Below are 17,417 nucleotides of genomic sequence, written 5' to 3'. Positions count from 1 at the left end.
AATTTTTCTGGACATTTACTTCTTCTGGTTGCATCGCATCCAATTTCACCTTAGTCTCTCTCAGCTTCTCAAAGCTACAACATTAACTCTCCTAAAAATCCCCTCAATTCACTGTACTAACTCCTCTCAAACGCGTCTATCATAGTTCAAAATGCCTGCTAGCTTGAACACCAGTGTTGTCGAAAATGGGACCAAGATCCTAGAACCTGCCGTCAATGGGGGTAGCGGCCTACCCGCTGTCTTGCAACCGGGGTTGAATCGACGTGTAATTTTCAGTAAGTGAACTATTTAATGTGTATATTACTTTGCATTTTCGAAATATTTGAACTGACGGAAACTGTCATTAAACTCTATTTAATCATAAACTCTATTGTGAATTTCAGTGAGGAAACTCGAGGTCGGGGAAGGTCTCACCTCTGAATACAAATTTGAGCCACCCTTCGAAGGTGAAGACGTAGTCCAGCACACAGTCGCACTGAAACGGGTAAGGATTCCTTTTGGAATCTTAATTATTGTCAGGCCATGACTTTGGCATTATTTTCACATGAAAGATGATTATGATAGCGTCATTTAGGTTAATTGCTCCCTTATTCATGCACATAGATCGTCTTGGGTCCCGATGCAGACCTTACTGAACATTGCGTCCTCGAGCTGGAGACCAAGATTGATAGTGGAAAGGTGGAGAAATTCCCCTTGGCGTATCTGGGCAAGAACACTCTGCAGCTTTCTTTGGAAATGTTCATTAGCGAGAACGCTACAATTCGTCTCATTCGAGGGAAGGGTCCTGTCTTCCTTTTAGGAGAATATGCAGAAGGTACGGTTAATGTAATCATGGAAATTGAGCCTGGTGGTGGTGGGATGCAGCGTATGACAATTACCTTCGCTATGTATAAAGTGGGTGGATATTTATGCAAATTCGGTAATGTTTATAGAATGGAGAGACGATGAGAACGACGAGGTGGATGAAAGCGGTAACGAAGCTGAGGAGGAGGAGGAGGAGGAAAACGATGAAGAGATCGACAATGACGACCAGGTAAGCTAACTAATGGCTCCATAGTCAGCTCATTTTCCAAATGAGTAGAAAATGGTCCATCATTGCATGAAAGGACGTTTAAATGATCCTATTAGCTTGTGTGTGTATAGAATAATGGCGTCGTGTTGAATGGAGGGTTACGAAAGCGTAAAATTAACAAAGACATCGAAGCTGCCAATCCCAAGAAATTGTGTTCCGAGGTAATTAAATATTTAATCGAAATTTGTGTGATATTAAATCCTCAACTAATCCAAAAGTGCAAAATTATTCAACTAAAATCAGGCAATTTATCATTTGCATTTTCGTATAAGCAGGAATTGAAGGATGCTGCAACTGAACCGATGGACGAAGAGAATAAGGCTTAAAAAGAGGGTATCATTTATCAAAGCATGCATGGTTCAATTTTTGTCGTTTTTTCATTCTGAGAGTAATAGTCACATTTATTGATTTCGTATCTTTTCTGCATTTTTTTCATTTGAGATATGTGCTAATCTTTAAAAATTTAATGTCTTGACCTTTAATAATTTCTAATTTTTCTCACTACTTACTGTAATGATGGGCTAACATTTTTTATGATTTAATAAATACGATAATCTGCTTATTTAAGATTTGTTTATTGGTCAACTAATTTTTTGTAATGTTGATCTCAGAGTTTTGCATCTTTTGCACATCTCATGGTAGAGTATTATTGTCATTCATCTACACAATCTCGTTTCGAATTAGTCCAATTTTTTCAATTTCACATTCCACAACATCCCCTTTCTGTAAATAAATTACTCAATTACATACATCATACAGCATCGTATAAATATTCATGTGAAAATGTGTGCATGCCTTTAAAAATAGTGGAGGCTTTCGAAAGACGCCAACACCGGGTGGTGTTCCAGTGAGTATTATGTCTCCAGGAAGCAGGGTACAGAATCTATATGTAAAAATATATAAATTAGGTAATCATGATATATGTTAATCGAATTGGCATGTCTTACTGGGACAAAAATGACACCAGCTTGTCGACACGATGAATTATTTGACCAGTGTTGCTATTTTGTTCCGTTACTCCATTCACATGGCATCTATCAATCAGATCACATCAATTGTCTATGTTCATCAAAGATGCCAAAACATTTATTTTATTTATTAGTTTACTTGATAGCCAAATTATGGGGATCTGGAATCTCCGATTTTGTCACAATGTGTGGTCCGATAGGGCTAAAAGCATCCATAGTTTTTCCAATAAGCCACTGACCCCCATTCTTTTTAAGTTGCCAATCTCGAGCAGAGACATCATGTGCTAAAACAGTATTTATATTCCGGTCATCAATTCACTAATGCTTAAATAATTAAATAACTGTATTACCCGTAGTATAACCAAGCACATAGTCCATGGCTGAAGATATAGGAATGTCTTTGCCTTTTTTACCAATTACGAATGCAAGTTCAACTTCGAAATCGAGCTCCTGCATTATACATAATTAGTTTTGTGATTTAAATGCAAAATATTTATCAAATATCTAAAACCACGCACCTTTGTCATTTTGGGATAAGGAATCGGATCAAATGGTCCAACAAGCGTGGTTGAAAACTTGCTGAAAAATATCGGTTCTTCCGGAACAGGGCAGTTTTGCTCTTCGCAATGATCCACATAATTCATTCCGACACAGACCACCTTATCCGAGCCACTAATTGGGGGCAGCAGATTAACCTGGTTGATTGTCACTCGCTCCTTAAACTGGTCCATTGGCATCCTTAAAAAGTAAAGGACATGTAAACATTAGTATCTAAATTGCTGTATAAACAAACAAAAAAGGAGATTCTTCTCACGTTTCAACTTCATCCAAAAAGTTCTTGTGGGTGGTCAGCATTTCCAGCAGAGTGTTCGGCACTCCTTTCCGGATGGATTGCATGTTGACGATTTCCTCGCCGACGCGTACCCCAAGATGACGCATTCCTTGTGGGTCATTTTTCAAAATGTATTGAACTAGACGCATCTTGCTGTCCTCGTATCTTCCAACTGAAAATCCGGCAAAAAAACGTAAGTTTTACACTTTTATGACGAAACTCCACGAATGGTGTCTATCAAGACAGTGAACGGTGACTGACTGATTACTTTTGCACACGATCTAACTTATATGCAAATCAAGTAAGGAGAATTAATCTCAATGAAATCTCTTTCCCAAATCTTATCTTGCACATGACCTCACAACAAGTGGTGCTAGTTTTATATGCATATACAGATTCCTCAAACAGCACGAGAAAGAATTTAATCAACAACACCATATGCTATCATCATCTCTACATTAATTGAACTTGGTTTATTATTCAAGGTTGTTTTTGCCTGCTTACTACATCTCTGAACAAAATGTACTCTAAATTATATATCATATAGCGTCTATGTCAACGAAAGGGATGGTGATCATTCGTGATGATGACGGCGAATAAATATCTATTTTGTCGCTGTCTTCTTCTTGGAGGGTTTCAAAGCAAAGAGGAGGACAATTCCACCAACGACGGCGTATGTGGCTTTTGCCACCTAGTTGAAAGAAAGAAAAGAGGAGTTGAAGTTGGAAATATGCTGAATAAATTTTAATACAATAAGGAACAATAATTTACATTTGCCCTTCCAGTTACGGTGACCGAATTAAAATGCCTGGCGAGCCCTTTCAACGCCGCAGCCTCTGCATCTTCTGCTCCTGCCATTTCCTGCAGAAAGCAAACGTGTCAATTAATGCATCAAAGGGTATATTGCCAGAAAACATTACTCTCGTTTATATTTTTATAACAAGCTCAAAAATAATAAAATTATAAAAACGCAAAGGACATAGGCAATATGAAGTAATAAATATGCACTACACATAAAATATAACTAAAATATCAACACGGATTGCAACCATCTATTATCATGCTTATACATTAGCAAATAATTTCAGTGTGAGGGTGTAACTTGTCCCCAAATTAATTAACAAAACTTAAGATTTCACACCGGCTTATTAGTGCGACGAACAAAAAGAACAAGAACTTAGCACAATGTCATTATGATTATCATTACAAGAACAAAGTCCGACCCTTTACCTGGGGTGAGATTGGTCACACCCAAAAGAAAGACAATAATACTTACGTTAATTAGTTAGAAGAAACTGGGTCGAAATTGCAAACTGCTCCCGATTGATCATGAACTGCTCCTCCCGTGTAGCAATTGAGACAGAATTTTACTTTTCAACCCTGCTCGCGTAGATTCTGTCCCAAATCACGTTGCTCTCTCGTCGCAGTGTTCACCGTTGTTCACGTTCACCTCTTCGTCGCATTTCATGCAAAAATTTTGCGAAAATTTTGTCATGAAAACAAAAATATAATGGAGAATTTCAAATTTATGAGATGAAAAATTGCATTGCTCGTGTAATATGAATTGTTTCAGTCATATGTATTTCTACTTTGAAAGTCATTGTTATTGAAAACATATGGCTTCAGAATTTTTCCTAATATTATAAGGTGCTTGTCACAAATTGGGGAATCCAGAGAAGCCATTAAATCCCCTGTCACTATCCAGTTACTTGAGTTACACCCACCTGTCCATCCCTAATGGTCCAAAAACCATCCCTAATGGTTCACAAAACTAGTTTAAGCTGATCAGTCATTGTCATATCTGGTAGTTTCATTTATAATAGTATGCATATACATCTCGTTGAGAGATGGATCATTCAATATTGGTATGCAATCAATTTACAAAAATGCTGACGAAGGAATTCTCCTTTTAAAATAATACCAAATAGATAAACTTCCGCTGTCAGTGTCATAACAGTCACTTCACATTGACGACCTTTATTATCAGTAATTCTCAACTGACAAAGGGTACAACATTCCTTGGCCTAACAACGCATTTAAAAAGTTGGACGGGCAAAATACTGTTTTTAGGCGATGATTCATACTGCATTTTTCAATTCCTAGCGTTTTTTGTCTAAAAATAAATATTGTGATGGGATGGGGATGGTTGGAGCAGCGGGAGAGTTTGAATTATTCTGTAAACAATTGGGAGTGAGAGTTGTGAGATCGAGTAGTTAGTGGAGTGAGTGAGTGAGAGGAGGGTGAGAGAGAAGTCGAAAGAGTTGATATTTTAGAAATACTTAGGTGATTGATGCCTGTAGTTTAGTTTAGTAGTTAGTGTTGTTGTGATTCATGCTGTTAAATAATTAGCAACACACTGGCTCTCCCTTACTTACCACCACCCTGATTGGGAGAAAGTTCGACATGGACGGGGTTCCGAAGAGTGTAGGATCGAGCTTTCAGGGGGTGGTCAACCTAACCACGACGACTTTTCCGAGCACTCCAAATATTTCCTTTCTTCGATCAGTGACGAGGCAGGTTTCAGAAGATGCGAGGTATATTCGATCTAGGAAAAATTCCCCATCTTCTCTCTATTTGGGTAAGTAAATTAAAGTTCAACTTAAATGTGAAGGTCAGAACGGAGGAGTGTCATCTCAGTCAATATTGGTTAACATGACTTTATGACTGACTTGTTCTTATTTTGTATTTATATAGCGGAAGCAGAATACCGAGGTTGTGAAAGTAATATCTCAAGGTTATCAAAGACGTCACTTGGGAGGTCAGCTCCTAACATTTCTGCATCGACGGTAAGTGATGAAAGTTTACTATTTGGGGTATTCGGTATTTGTGCTGCTTGGGGATGCTTTCTTGCGCAAAGCGAAACTAATAATAATAAAGGCTTTGTATAGAGTAGAAAGTAGTAATAATAGTAATTTGTTTGGAAAGGAGGTGTGTTTTATTATTATTGTAAGCTGGTTAGTTTGTTAAATAGTACAATTGAAATTGTTAGTTGTATTATTAGTAATATAAATTTGCCTATCATTTATTATTCCAGCCAGACATTCTTGTTTTAAACGATCCTGTTCAATAGATTAATTGAAGGGCCCTACCACTACCGCCGGTTTTTGTATAATTTCTGTATCCTCTACGTAGGACGAAACGTGAGTCATTCATTCATGCTTCTACGAGTCGGAGAAAGAAGTAAAAGTTGAGGATTCGGAGAAGGGCAAATTTTGGAGAGCGCAAGTCGTAAATAGGGCCGAGTGACTGGTGGTTGTGCATTCGACCATGGAGGTGGTGGTGGTGGATGTGGTGTGGAGAAAGTAAGAATGGAGACACATTTGTTCATTTCCCGTATCCAACTCTCTCTCTCCTCTCCTTCCTTGTGTAACGATTATTGCAATGTGAACTTTCACAAGAGTGAGAGTGTGTGTAGCATCTAGTAGCTGAGTCAATTCTGCTGCTAGGCTAGTGAGGCGACCACGCCAACTGACTTATTTTGCTCTTTCACCACTCTCATACTTATCGGGTTAATCTTGTTTTTATCCAAGTTTCTCTTTGGCCCTTGTCAGATAACAACAGTATAATGTGCAACAACTTGACTGCTCCTACTATACGTGCATTTTTGTGATATCTTTACTATTATTGCGAGACACATGCTCTTCTTTTTTCGGAGAGAAGATACCTTATCTAAAACGGGCAACTTGATCCATCAATCTCTGATAGCAATGTTGCTGCTTCTCTCACAGTTGTGCGGTGCGTGGGTGGCTGTATTCCCGTGAGGAAATATTTCTCGCCATTTCCGCAAACCAATAATATTTCTTGTCGACGGGAAATTAAATATGGTGTGTCCATGTCAAAAAATTGCTAATTGTCACAACTAATTTGACAATCGTCCAGCTGGAAAGGTATGTAATTTCATATGTACCAAAAAAATACCCAATTCATTCATAATTTTATGGTTTTTTAATGGTTTTCCAATTTCATTTTAATTTGTGTGTGGTTAACATGGGTTTTTGAAGTGTGTATTGTGTGACGACAGTAAAGAATCATGAGAACAGGTTGTACGTCAGAGAGAGTTTAGTTCATATCGCAGTTTATACTTGCATGCACACATATTATGCACACGTCGAAATAATAGAGTAGATGACTAGATTAATGGGTTTGTGCTGTAATTTTTCATTTTTCAGGCTACGAGTTGATAATATAATGGAGGTGACATTTATTGGACATGGTAGTGGTTGAGGATGCATTGCATTGTGCAAGTTGACAATAGCAATGCATGCATAATATTGCTACACGTAAATACATTTAATGATATCAACAACATTTACTGCACATCAACCGTCCCCTCGTCATTATTCTTGTTAACCAACCAGTAACAGCTATCAGTTAAGTAGTTGCTGCAGCCTTTTCAATTAAACATTATTTACTACCACACCTGTCCACTTAATAAGTAAGAGCAACAAGCTATAAGCTTAAGCAACAAAGTGTTTAGATCGGAGGAAGGATTGTCCAAGATTTCGTTCCTCATCTAGAAATTGTTATTAGTGGTGACGCTGTGGAAATTGCTGACATGGTCAACTTCCCATTTTAATGTATGGTTGTAAAAATAATAACACTTTATTTTCATCTATGAGGGACACAGAGGCAAAGAGAGAGAGAGAGATGCGATGTGCGGACTGAACGGACGGATTAGCTCCTCTTGTCGCAATTATCAGCCAGGTTGAGATTATAGTGATAGCTTAATTCACTTCCATTACCCTTCGCTTCAAAATAGGGAATGAAATCCAAATGGTGATCGTGATTTGTTCACGAAATAACCTTACTTGACGATTTAGCACTACGACGTCTCTCTCTCTCTCTGCTGCTGAAATAATAAATAAAAGGTGATGCAGGAGGCATGAGTATCTAGTATCTGTACTGAATATGAGGATGCTGCATCAGCGTCATTCATAGATATGTACACAGGTGATGATTGAGTTGACTTTGTGACTTTGTTGAATTCCTCCTGGTGGCTAGTGAAAAATATCTCATAGGTACTTACATACTAGAATGATGTATACATTTACTTGGCTAAATATTTCACTTTGCATAAGGTTGGGTGGATCTCATATCTCATCTCTCGCATCATTGCACTTGTGAGCTTGTGGTGTTCTGTTAGCTGTCTTACCTGCTGGAGTACGTGCAAGTTTAGATATTGCAAAATCTCTCCTTTCTTTGGCCACTTCCATTTCATGCCGTGGTTTGTGGTTCCCTGTATTTCTATTATTATCATCATGGTTAGACTTGTTTTTATGTATATACAACATTGTATTGGCAAGTGAACTTGGGATCCAATCCAATCATTTTTGAAGTATCGGTCGCGTGTGTTCGCCTGATGGATTCAGTATTTCAATCTCTCTCGTTCATAATTTTCCTCGGTTCTCTATCTCTCTCTCTCTCTCTCTACTCTCTGTCAGATAGAGATTACATATATCCTGTGACGCTCTTCGAATCAGTTTTTTTCTGCTGCTCCTCGACATCCTCTCCAGAAAAACATAATAGTGCAATGATAAGAATAATGGTCGTGCTGGTGATTTGGTGCATCATTACACGCTACGCAGATTAGGAAAGAGTCGTCGGTTCAGTTCTTTAATACATAACGAACGTAATGCTGGTGAAGCAGTCATAATTTGTAAAGTGTGGAACAGTGAGCCGTTCACTTCAATTTTGTGGTTCATTATTTATCCACTTGTTTACTGTCATTGACAGATACCATAAAAATTGAGGGTCAATTTGCCAAATACAATAGGACGGCGTGTCTGTGTGTATATATGTTCTGTTTCATGAATGTTGTATGTTTGCATTTTTACGAGTGTGTAACTACTACAAAAATACTGGTTCATCGACTACACGTCTTCTTTCATACATTTAGCTGGACTGGTTTGCTTTACGTTTTTAGTGGGTGGGATGGTGGTTGTTGTAATTTGCAACAAAACAAGCATTGTATATGCATTCAGAGTGAAAATTATGTTCGGTTCACTCTTCTGTTGTGTCAATGTGTCAGTCATTCGTCATACTCGGTTTACATTTGATTCTTGATACTCGATCCATCCACTTGTAACTTGTCGGGAGAAAAAAAAATTTAAACAAAATTTGTGGTGTTGATGTGCAACAAATTATACAATTTGGGCGACAAGGAATGGAGAATACATCGTTACCACGTGCCTTGTTGTTACAGTTCTCATGCAGCTATCCAGCCAACCACCTCCACCACCACCAAATCCAACTTCCGTTTCTAGCAATGATTCCTCGACTTGTTGTCACCATGTTGGCGATTCTGAAAAGAATTGCAATTCAACAACGTTACTACAGTCCAGAAGTGAAACGATTGAAGGACAAGGTACAGCAACAGCATCAACTACGGCGAATGCTTCTTCTTCACACTTGGAAGTTGCACCCAGCTCGTCCGCCGGACTTCCGAGGAGCATCTCAGACACAAAGATTCGACAAGGACGACCCAATCTTACTCTTCCACTGCCTTCCGTTACCTCTCTAATGCATTTTAAGGTAGCACCGCTTAACATTGCTCCATATAGCTGTTAACTTAACGTCTTCTGCGCTTATCATATTTTATGGGGGCTAATAGAACTAATTACTAAATAGCAAAATGTGTTATGTTTGCTATTTTTTGCTTGTTGCTGCATCGCCGCATATTTAAATAGTTAAATTAAAGTTAAATTTTGAGTCGAGTATCAAAATCGAAGTCACATTTTATTTTATGTTTGTGTTAACAGAAGGAGTTGTGCCTGCCTCGAAGAAGTAGTCGGGTTCAAGAACACAGAAAAAGTTTGATTGCAAATACTTCACCCACACTGCCTCCACGATGTCATTCTCCGATTGGTAGGTTATTCTGGTTGCATTTTTTATACTGATTAATATCATGTTGTATTCAATTAAAATATTATTTCGTGTGTGCAGGTGGAAGTCCTTTGGACAGTCCAAGAATGTCTCCTAGTCAGAATTTCGCATTTGCAACGATTAAGAGGGCGGGTGATGGTAGGCGGTGGTCATTGGCGTCGTTACCCTCGTCCGGATATGGAACAACGCCTGGCAGTTCCACGGTTTCGGTGAGCATTGGGCATTGGGTGCAATTTGTATGAAAAATTCCATAACATATTGCTAAGTATCTATTTTATTCTATTCTAGTCACAATGCTCTAGCCAAGAGAGGTTGCATCAGTTGGTCAAAGACACTGTTGCTCAAGGGACGGAAGACCGTGCGGGGCCAATTCCTCGCTATTTTTCTTCCAATGAAAGTAATCCTAGTCTGGAAGAAGACGGTCACCGTTCTCCTCTACTTCGTCCCAGATCTCGAAGTTTAAGGTACCATTTATTTTCTAATTTTTTTAACGCCTAATTTATTCAATCAATCAATTCATTTCCTATCTCGCACAATTTACTCTATCTTTCACTCTCAAGTGCCTTCAACTATACAATTTACATTATTTATTTCTATTTCCTCATCTTGTTTCAGACTTGAGAATTTATTAATCTCTTACGGGTGCAACTAATCTGACTTTTTGCCCAGTCTGAGATGAGCTACTGCCTCATAGTTGATGCTGAATTATAGCATGCCAATGCATTTGGCTCTGATATTTGCATGTAATACAAAAATGCGAAAATTAACAAAATTCTTTTTTCAAAATTTTTTCCATCTTCAATTAATCCATTTTGTCAAATCAGAGTAGCAATTAGTAACAAATAATTCCAAGAGAAAGTAAATTTGAAGCTATACTCTTAAATTTATAATCATACCATTCATAACTTGAGAAACTTAAAATGAACCTATCGTCTAGCGTCACATGAAGGTTGGTTTCTGTAATCTTTCCCGTGGAAAAAAATGTGTTACTTGCCTATTCCTTAATTTATTCAATTAATCAACAAATCGATTCTTCTCTGCCGCGTTCGTTACAATGAATTCTCATGTTTTATGTATGCTAACTGCAAAGTCTACTATAACGGTTTTGAATTTTTTGAAATTTATTCACGCTGCTCACTCACACAGTTTGGCTTGGTTATGCATTGCAACTTGCAGGTTAGCATACGCCGAACTTGTATTTTATTACTGCTGCTGTGTAAATCACTATCTACTGTCAATTGCGACTACTGGCAGGATGATAGAGAATTTAAATCAGTCAGTCATCAACTGTCTCATTTCTCGTTTTTATTATTCTTTCCTGCCCAAATTGACAGTAGTATGTAGGCAGACAGACAGCCATTTATTATAAAAATGAATGAATTTCTTACATTTGTTACATTGTTATTGAGGGAGGGGAAGCTGGGATGAAGATTTTACTAATGTTTTTTTTTCCACGTCACATTGCAGCAGTCCGATCCGCTCACCAGTGATAGAGAATGAAATAGTTTTAATGAATACGATGTACAAGGAACGCTTTCCAAAGGTTATAACGAGCATTTAAATAATTCTGGGAGTTCTGTCTGAAAAATGATTTGGCTTTTTTTCTCAGGCGACACATCAAATGGAGGAAAAACTTAAAAACTTTATCGATGAAAATGAAACTTTGGAGTCGATGGGTGGCTGCGACTCATTGAGTCCCGACTCGATAGCAATTGCTCGTTTTGTACATCATCAAGTAATTGAGATGGCGAGGGACTGTCTGCTTAAATCGCAAGAAAAATTAATTTCGAGTCGATATTTTTACGAAATGTCAGAGAATTTGGAGCGTCTCCTAAGTGAAACCAAGGACAAGTCACCTGAAGCTGCAAATTTCTTAACTGGTTTAATTAAAAAACTCCTCATAATGGTTTCTCGTCCTGCCCGTCTGTTAGAATGCCTCGAGTTTGGTAAATTATTTTCTTATTAAGTTATTAACGAACTTATGTTGCAAATTCTAGGACTAAAATATCATTTTTTTGACCAGATCCGGAAGAATTCTACCACCTTCTGGAGCAAGCTGAAGGGCAGGCCAAAGTCACACAGGGGATGAAGACTGATATTCCGCAATACATCATTAGCAAGCTAGGGCTTAATCGTGATCCGATAGCAGGTAATTTTATGAGTACATAAAATAAATCAGCGAATAAAATAATTGATTAGAATTAACAACACTAATAATTCAATATTCTTCACATTATAGAATTGCAGCAAGAATTGAATACTCACAATCTGGAAAATGAGAAAAACGGAAGTGCTGTTACGTCGTCGGAAGACAATTCAGAAGTTCCATCTTCAGACAGTAACGATCAAAAGTCCAAACTACCAAGTGAACAGGATTTTGAAGTTGTAAAGCTGATTTCTAATGGGGCATATGGTGCAGTTTATCTCGTCAGACATCGAGAAACTCGTCAACGCTACGCCTTGAAGAAGATTAATAAGCAAAACCTCATGTTGAGGAACCAAGTGGAGCAAGTATTTGCTGAACGTGATATCATGAGTTTTACCGACAATCCTTTCGTTGTGAGCATGATTTGCAGCTTTGAAACGAAGGTTTGTGTTTATAATGTTTTGGCGTGGTGTTGCATAGCATTCGGGTTTTCTATAATATAGTATATGTTTGAATATAGAAACACCTTTGCTTGGTTATGGAATACGTAGAAGGAGGAGATTGTGCAAATCTGTTGAAAAATATGGGTCCTCTTCCTCCCGACATGGCCAGATTTTATTTTGCTGAAACTGTTTTAGCAGTCGAGTATCTTCACAGTTACGGAATTGTGCATCGGGATTTGAAACCGGATAAGTAAGCGTCGAAAACATAAACAGATCAACTCATAAATAAACAAGAGTTTATAGATAAACAAAATAATAATACAATTATTCACTCTTATCTAATAGCTTGCTCATCACTGCATTGGGTCACATCAAGCTCACGGATTTTGGGTTGAGTAAAGTCGGACTAATGTCCCGTAAGTGCGATCTACTCTTGCTTGTTATATTATTATATTTATTTCGAATTTTTTTAATGTGGACTCAATACAAACTATTTAATATATATTACAGTTGCCACGAATTTGTACGAGGGCTTCATTGATCGCGAAACGAAACAGTTTTCGGACAAGCAAGTGTTCGGTACTCCAGAGTACATTGCTCCTGAAGTAATTTTACGCCAAGGATACGGAAAACCAGTTGATTGGTGGGCCATGGGTGTCATCCTGTACGAGTTTATAATTGGATGTGTTCCATTTTTTGGAGAAACTCCAGAAGAGCTTTTTGCTCATACAGTAAATGGTGTGTTTTAAGATTTTTTAAAATTTACTAATTACAGGGTATAATTGTTATGCTAATTGTATTTTTAGACGACATTGAATGGCCGCCAGATGACGATTGGCCAGTGGCAAAAGAAACAAAGGATCTCATTACTTCGTTATTGCAACAAACTGCGAGGGATAGACTGGGAACGACGGGAGCACAAGAAGTAAAAGACCACATGTATTTCAACGGCATGGATTGGAATTCGTTATTACGGCAAAAGGTTGAATTTGTTCCAAGTCTGGCGAATGATGAAGACACGTCGTATTTCGATTGTGAGTTTTCTAATGTCGGAAGTCTATAATGATGATAAATGTAGCGATTATTTAACGATAATTTAATTAATTGATCATTTTCTCATTTTGCTTTCTTGTTAAATCTATTTCTAGCTCGCGTTGATCGTTATCAGCATGAGCTTGAAGTTGACACGGATGACACTGATGATTCACCACTGTTTGGATTTTCTTCGTGTTCTCATCGATACAGGAAAACCCAAACTCGAACCAGATTGGCAGAAGAGAGTTTTGATCGTCAAGACTCAAGTGGGACAGGAAGCGATGGATCTGGTAGCACATGCAATCCAGATAAACTAAAAAGTGTCGACGCTACTACCACATCCGAAGGAGGAGAGAGAATTGATACAAATTGCTCCCCATCAACGTCTAACGATGCAAAAATTGCGCCCCAGCTAAGTACTCCCGAGTCGTCACAAACAGAAAGTGAAGAAGTCTCTCCGCAAGTTCATAGAAGAAGGAAAGCACATCGGGATTGTCTCCCCCGGTTTTCGATCTCTACTTCAAATGCAGAAGCAATAATGACAGAAATTAGATTAGCCAGTGAATCCTCTTCTCATGCCTCAAAATTCGTAGACGAGACTGACTCTTTTCACGGACTCTCTTCACCACTCCACCAATCAACTCCAACCTCTAAAAAGGCAGTAACTCCTCGAAACGTCGTCAAGAGTGCTTCGGCTTTTGGATTATCGTTACAGATACCTGAAATCGACCCTGCCTCCGTCCTGATGTCCACCACCCAACACTCAGTACAATCACCGGGTGGGTCAAGCACGGCGAGTTCGCGAGATACGTCTCCATGTCGAGAACTCTCTCCCCTAATCAACAGTCTCAAACCACCGATTATTCTAAGGCGTGGACCGCAAGGTCTTGGATTTACTCTGAGGGCAATTAGAGTTTATTTCGGGGATACAAATGTGTATACGGTGCAACATTTGGTTAAGGAAGTAACGGAAGGAAGTCCTGCGTTTGAGGCTGGTCTTCGTCCTGGTGATCTGATAACACAGGTTTGTTAATATGTTTTTTTAAAAATAGTAGTTTGGGATTTATTTTTAAAAAACCGCATTGTCGCCTCATTTATGTAATTATGAATGACTATTTTTGATATTTTTTTTAGGTAAACGGCGAGCCGACGCAAGGTCTTCTTCATACACAGGTGCTTCATTTGCTAGTATCCGGAGGTGACCAATTGACTCTGAGAGCTACTCCTCTGGAAAATACGTCCATCAGGTCAGGAGGTAGAAAGCGAGAACCTGGACAGTCAAAAATGGCAAGGACTCCACTGCTCAAGTTTCGACGAGCAAAAAAGGACAGTACAGAGAAACGACGCAAATCTCTGTTTTTGAAAACTCTTGCCGGAAAGAGAACCCCGGCCGAAATCCAACACTTGAGGTTATCGTTGGGAAATTCTTCACTTGCTCCAAGTCGAAGTTTTCAGTCGCTAGCAAGATCGTTTGAAAACGTTCAACAGCCAAGTTCTCCCACAACAAGTAGATCCTCACAGTCACCCCCATTGGCGAGAATCTTCTCATTAACAGATTCTCCCAATTCTACAGCAAATTCATCACCCTCAAGCTCCCCTGGATCTTCGCTGCCTGACAGTCCTGCAACCCTTGGACCAGCTGGCCTGCTCGGTCCTCATTTTCAACGTCCGTCCAGTCTGCATGGACTAAAGCATAAACTTCACCACCATCATGCTTCTAGTAAGAACATACACTCTCCAAATCGCCGCAAGTCAGTCGGTCACATTCCACTGAGTCCTTTGGCAAGGACTCCTTCTCCCTCTCCAATCTCCTCCTCTCCAACCAGATCTCCTAGTCCGTTGGCAGTAACGTCTAACACCGTGTCCTCTCCTGGAGTCTCATTCTCCACGACATCGTCCCTTTCTCCGGCTTCCGTCTCTGCCAAGAAACCATTCAATCGACCGAAAAACACAGAGCCAGGCTCCCCCTTATTGCGACGGGCACTTTCACCCGATCGGGTTCATCACCCACGCACAACTGAAGCAAAAGCAATTTCCCCGTTATGCAACCCTTGTAATCCGAAGGTTACAATTTCTTCCCCTCCTAAAGTTACAATAACATCGCAAGTCCATACCTCCCCAATCTGTAAAAGTTTTCCGGCTTCTAATAATACCATTGTTACTACCTCACCAGTTCCTCCCAAGCAGCAGCCCGTCCCAGAACCACCTCGGCCTCCTCCCAACAGAGCCAGGAAAGATGGGAGAGCTGAAGTGGAGAACGAAATTGTGACGAAAACTTCTTCACTATCCATTAGCGAGAGTTCCTCGTCAAATTCTCTGTCGTCTACTGTAACGATTGGCTTACCAAGAATCGCAGAAGAAAAAGATTCTCCAAAAGAAGAAGGTGGAGAATCTCAACCTGCATCATTGGATGCTTCTTCATCTTCTTATACTGCTATAGCTACTTCTACTACTGGGACAAACAAACCGTCTGATCCGCCCTGTCCAGTAGTGACAAATAATCCTACATCATCCGAACAACGAGAAAATCCAGACAACAACACCCCCGTCGTAAATGCTATTAGTTTAAATAGTGGTGCTTTTTCCCAGAAAGTAACTAATGCCAATAGTAAGTCTACTAAAGATAAATCGCCGCAGAAACCGGAAGAAAAGCCGAAAATAACTGGAAACAAACAGTCTCTAGCTTCACCATCGGAATCAGTGTTAAATCAGCAAAAGTTAAGTTCCGCGAGACCTTCTTCGTCGTCATCGTCGTCGTTGTCCACCGTACCTGCTGCCACTCCGAAGGATTCTAAGAAAAGCAAAGAATCCTCAATTGGATGGCTGAAATCAAAGTCGGACAGAAAATCACCTTAGGACCGTTTGCATAATAATATTATTTACTTAGATTACCCCTCAAAAAAGCATAATAAGTAGTTCATTCTAAATCTCAGACTAGTTTACTCAAGTAGCACGATATTATTATACACACAATCCACTAAAACAGTTTTTCATTGTCTCATTTATAGCATTTTAGTTATCCACAACAACACCATGGTGTTCATTACACCTCAGATTAAAGAGACTGACACTCTTCGTGTTTGGTTAATGGGCAGAATAATTTGTTAATGCACCATAATAATAATAATACTATGTCTAGAGTCAGGATTGAGTGATCAATGTGGTGATGTCCATCAAAGTGTCATAATAATGTTTTAATGTTGAATTAGAGCGTAGTTAACTATTAGTTATTGTTCTTATCAACGTGATTTGTGCGAATTAATGTATATTACAATCATCGCAGGGCATTGAACATAATGGTCTAAATATTTTTTTGAATGCGTTATTGACAATTCTTTGCAAATTTGCTCTGTTATTAAAACATTTACTGCATGCGTAGAAGTCCAACCCTGACGCCACGCAACTGCAACTATTATTATACTTACCCGCTAGTACTATACCTGGAAAAATTGTCCCGTACAATGTATTACTATTTTTTCATTAAATGTTACACCTTGTTGTTTTTGTGTCATTCTGTTATAAAAAAAAACTGTTGGTGCAATTTGCTCATTTGGGTACAATCGCAGAATCGGTTAATTCCCGACTCTTTAACGATAGGATTATTTCAGTATGCTGCTTTTGTTCCTCGTTGTTGTTGTTCACATCCAGCATGTAATTGAAGTGACGTGAATTATGTATGAATACTCTCATTATGTAGAAATTTAGAATCTAAAAAATAACTGTTTCAATCTCAGCCCATGAAACTTGTGCATAATAATAATTCACATAAATATACCTACTATGATATAGCATAGTTCTCGCAAAACTTGCATTTATTGACGCCATATTAACATTAATAATAGAAGAAGAAATAGATATTAAAATGCAAAATCCGTTTCCAATCGTTGTTTTAAATTGCAAAAAGTTGAATGAAAATCGAATTGAAAAAGCAATAATAAACTATTACAAATGCTATGAAAAAGGTGACGCATAATTTTGGTAGCAAGCGTGTCTCACTCATGGGTTTTTATTTCAAGCATTCCGACTAATCCGAATGCAC

The 17,417-nt window shown here is 38.7% G+C and overlaps 3 protein-coding genes across 9 annotated transcripts; 2 read left to right on the top strand and 1 right to left on the bottom strand.

Moving 5' to 3' along the window:
* Nucleotides 1-36: 36 nt before the first annotated feature.
* On the top strand, nucleotides 37-1,639 carry LOC110850676 (nucleoplasmin-like protein NO29). Of its 4 annotated transcripts, none has more exons than XM_022098173.2 (6): nucleotides 37-275; nucleotides 384-484; nucleotides 604-814; nucleotides 933-1,033; nucleotides 1,144-1,233; nucleotides 1,345-1,639. In XM_022098173.2, exons 1-6 carry the CDS (start codon nucleotides 152-154, stop codon nucleotides 1,396-1,398), a joined length of 681 nt encoding a protein of 226 aa, XP_021953865.1. In that variant the 5' UTR covers nucleotides 37-151; the 3' UTR covers nucleotides 1,399-1,639. The 4 variants fall into 4 exon arrangements, with proteins under 4 accessions (XP_021953865.1, XP_021953867.1, XP_021953868.1 ...); XM_022098175.2 differs by having other exon boundaries at nucleotides 1,316-1,639; XM_022098174.2 differs by having other exon boundaries at nucleotides 39-275; nucleotides 1,348-1,639.
* Nucleotides 1,629-3,481, bottom strand: LOC110850675 (fumarylacetoacetate hydrolase domain-containing protein 2). The gene is made up of 7 exons (XM_022098172.2): nucleotides 2,855-3,481; nucleotides 2,559-2,778; nucleotides 2,391-2,490; nucleotides 2,180-2,324; nucleotides 2,020-2,106; nucleotides 1,868-1,955; nucleotides 1,629-1,795 (listed from the first exon to the last, which is right to left on the bottom strand). The coding sequence occupies exons 1-7, from the start codon at nucleotides 3,019-3,021 to the stop codon at nucleotides 1,733-1,735; spliced, it is 870 nt and encodes a 289-aa protein (XP_021953864.1). The 5' UTR covers nucleotides 3,022-3,481; the 3' UTR covers nucleotides 1,629-1,732.
* Nucleotides 3,482-5,062: 1,581 nt separating this feature from the next.
* Nucleotides 5,063-17,338, top strand: LOC110850672 (microtubule-associated serine/threonine-protein kinase 3). 4 transcript variants are annotated; one of them, XM_022098167.2, is made up of 16 exons: nucleotides 5,063-5,450; nucleotides 5,567-5,658; nucleotides 9,631-9,736; nucleotides 9,815-9,963; nucleotides 10,043-10,218; nucleotides 10,901-10,930; nucleotides 11,222-11,297; nucleotides 11,364-11,700; nucleotides 11,778-11,903; nucleotides 11,994-12,343; nucleotides 12,421-12,593; nucleotides 12,689-12,759; nucleotides 12,854-13,081; nucleotides 13,150-13,377; nucleotides 13,492-14,402; nucleotides 14,513-17,338. In XM_022098167.2, exons 1-16 carry the CDS (start codon nucleotides 5,276-5,278, stop codon nucleotides 16,232-16,234), a joined length of 4,950 nt encoding a protein of 1,649 aa, XP_021953859.1. In that variant the 5' UTR covers nucleotides 5,063-5,275; the 3' UTR covers nucleotides 16,235-17,338. The 4 variants fall into 4 exon arrangements, with proteins under 4 accessions (XP_021953859.1, XP_035709171.1, XP_021953855.1 ...); XM_035853278.1 differs by lacking the exon at nucleotides 5,063-5,450 and adding an exon at nucleotides 9,075-9,403 and having other exon boundaries at nucleotides 5,561-5,658; XM_022098163.2 differs by lacking the exons at nucleotides 5,063-5,450; nucleotides 5,567-5,658 and adding exons at nucleotides 6,261-6,759; nucleotides 9,075-9,403.
* Nucleotides 17,339-17,417: the final 79 nt, after the last annotated feature.

The sequence above is a fragment of the Folsomia candida genome, unplaced genomic scaffold (assembly GCF_002217175.1).
Source record: "Folsomia candida strain VU population unplaced genomic scaffold, ASM221717v1 Fcan01_Sc006, whole genome shotgun sequence".
Lineage (NCBI taxonomy): Eukaryota > Metazoa > Arthropoda > Collembola > Entomobryomorpha > Isotomidae > Folsomia > Folsomia candida.
The sequence above is the reverse complement of the archived record's forward strand: the minus strand, read 5'-3'. Positions and strand labels throughout refer to the sequence as shown.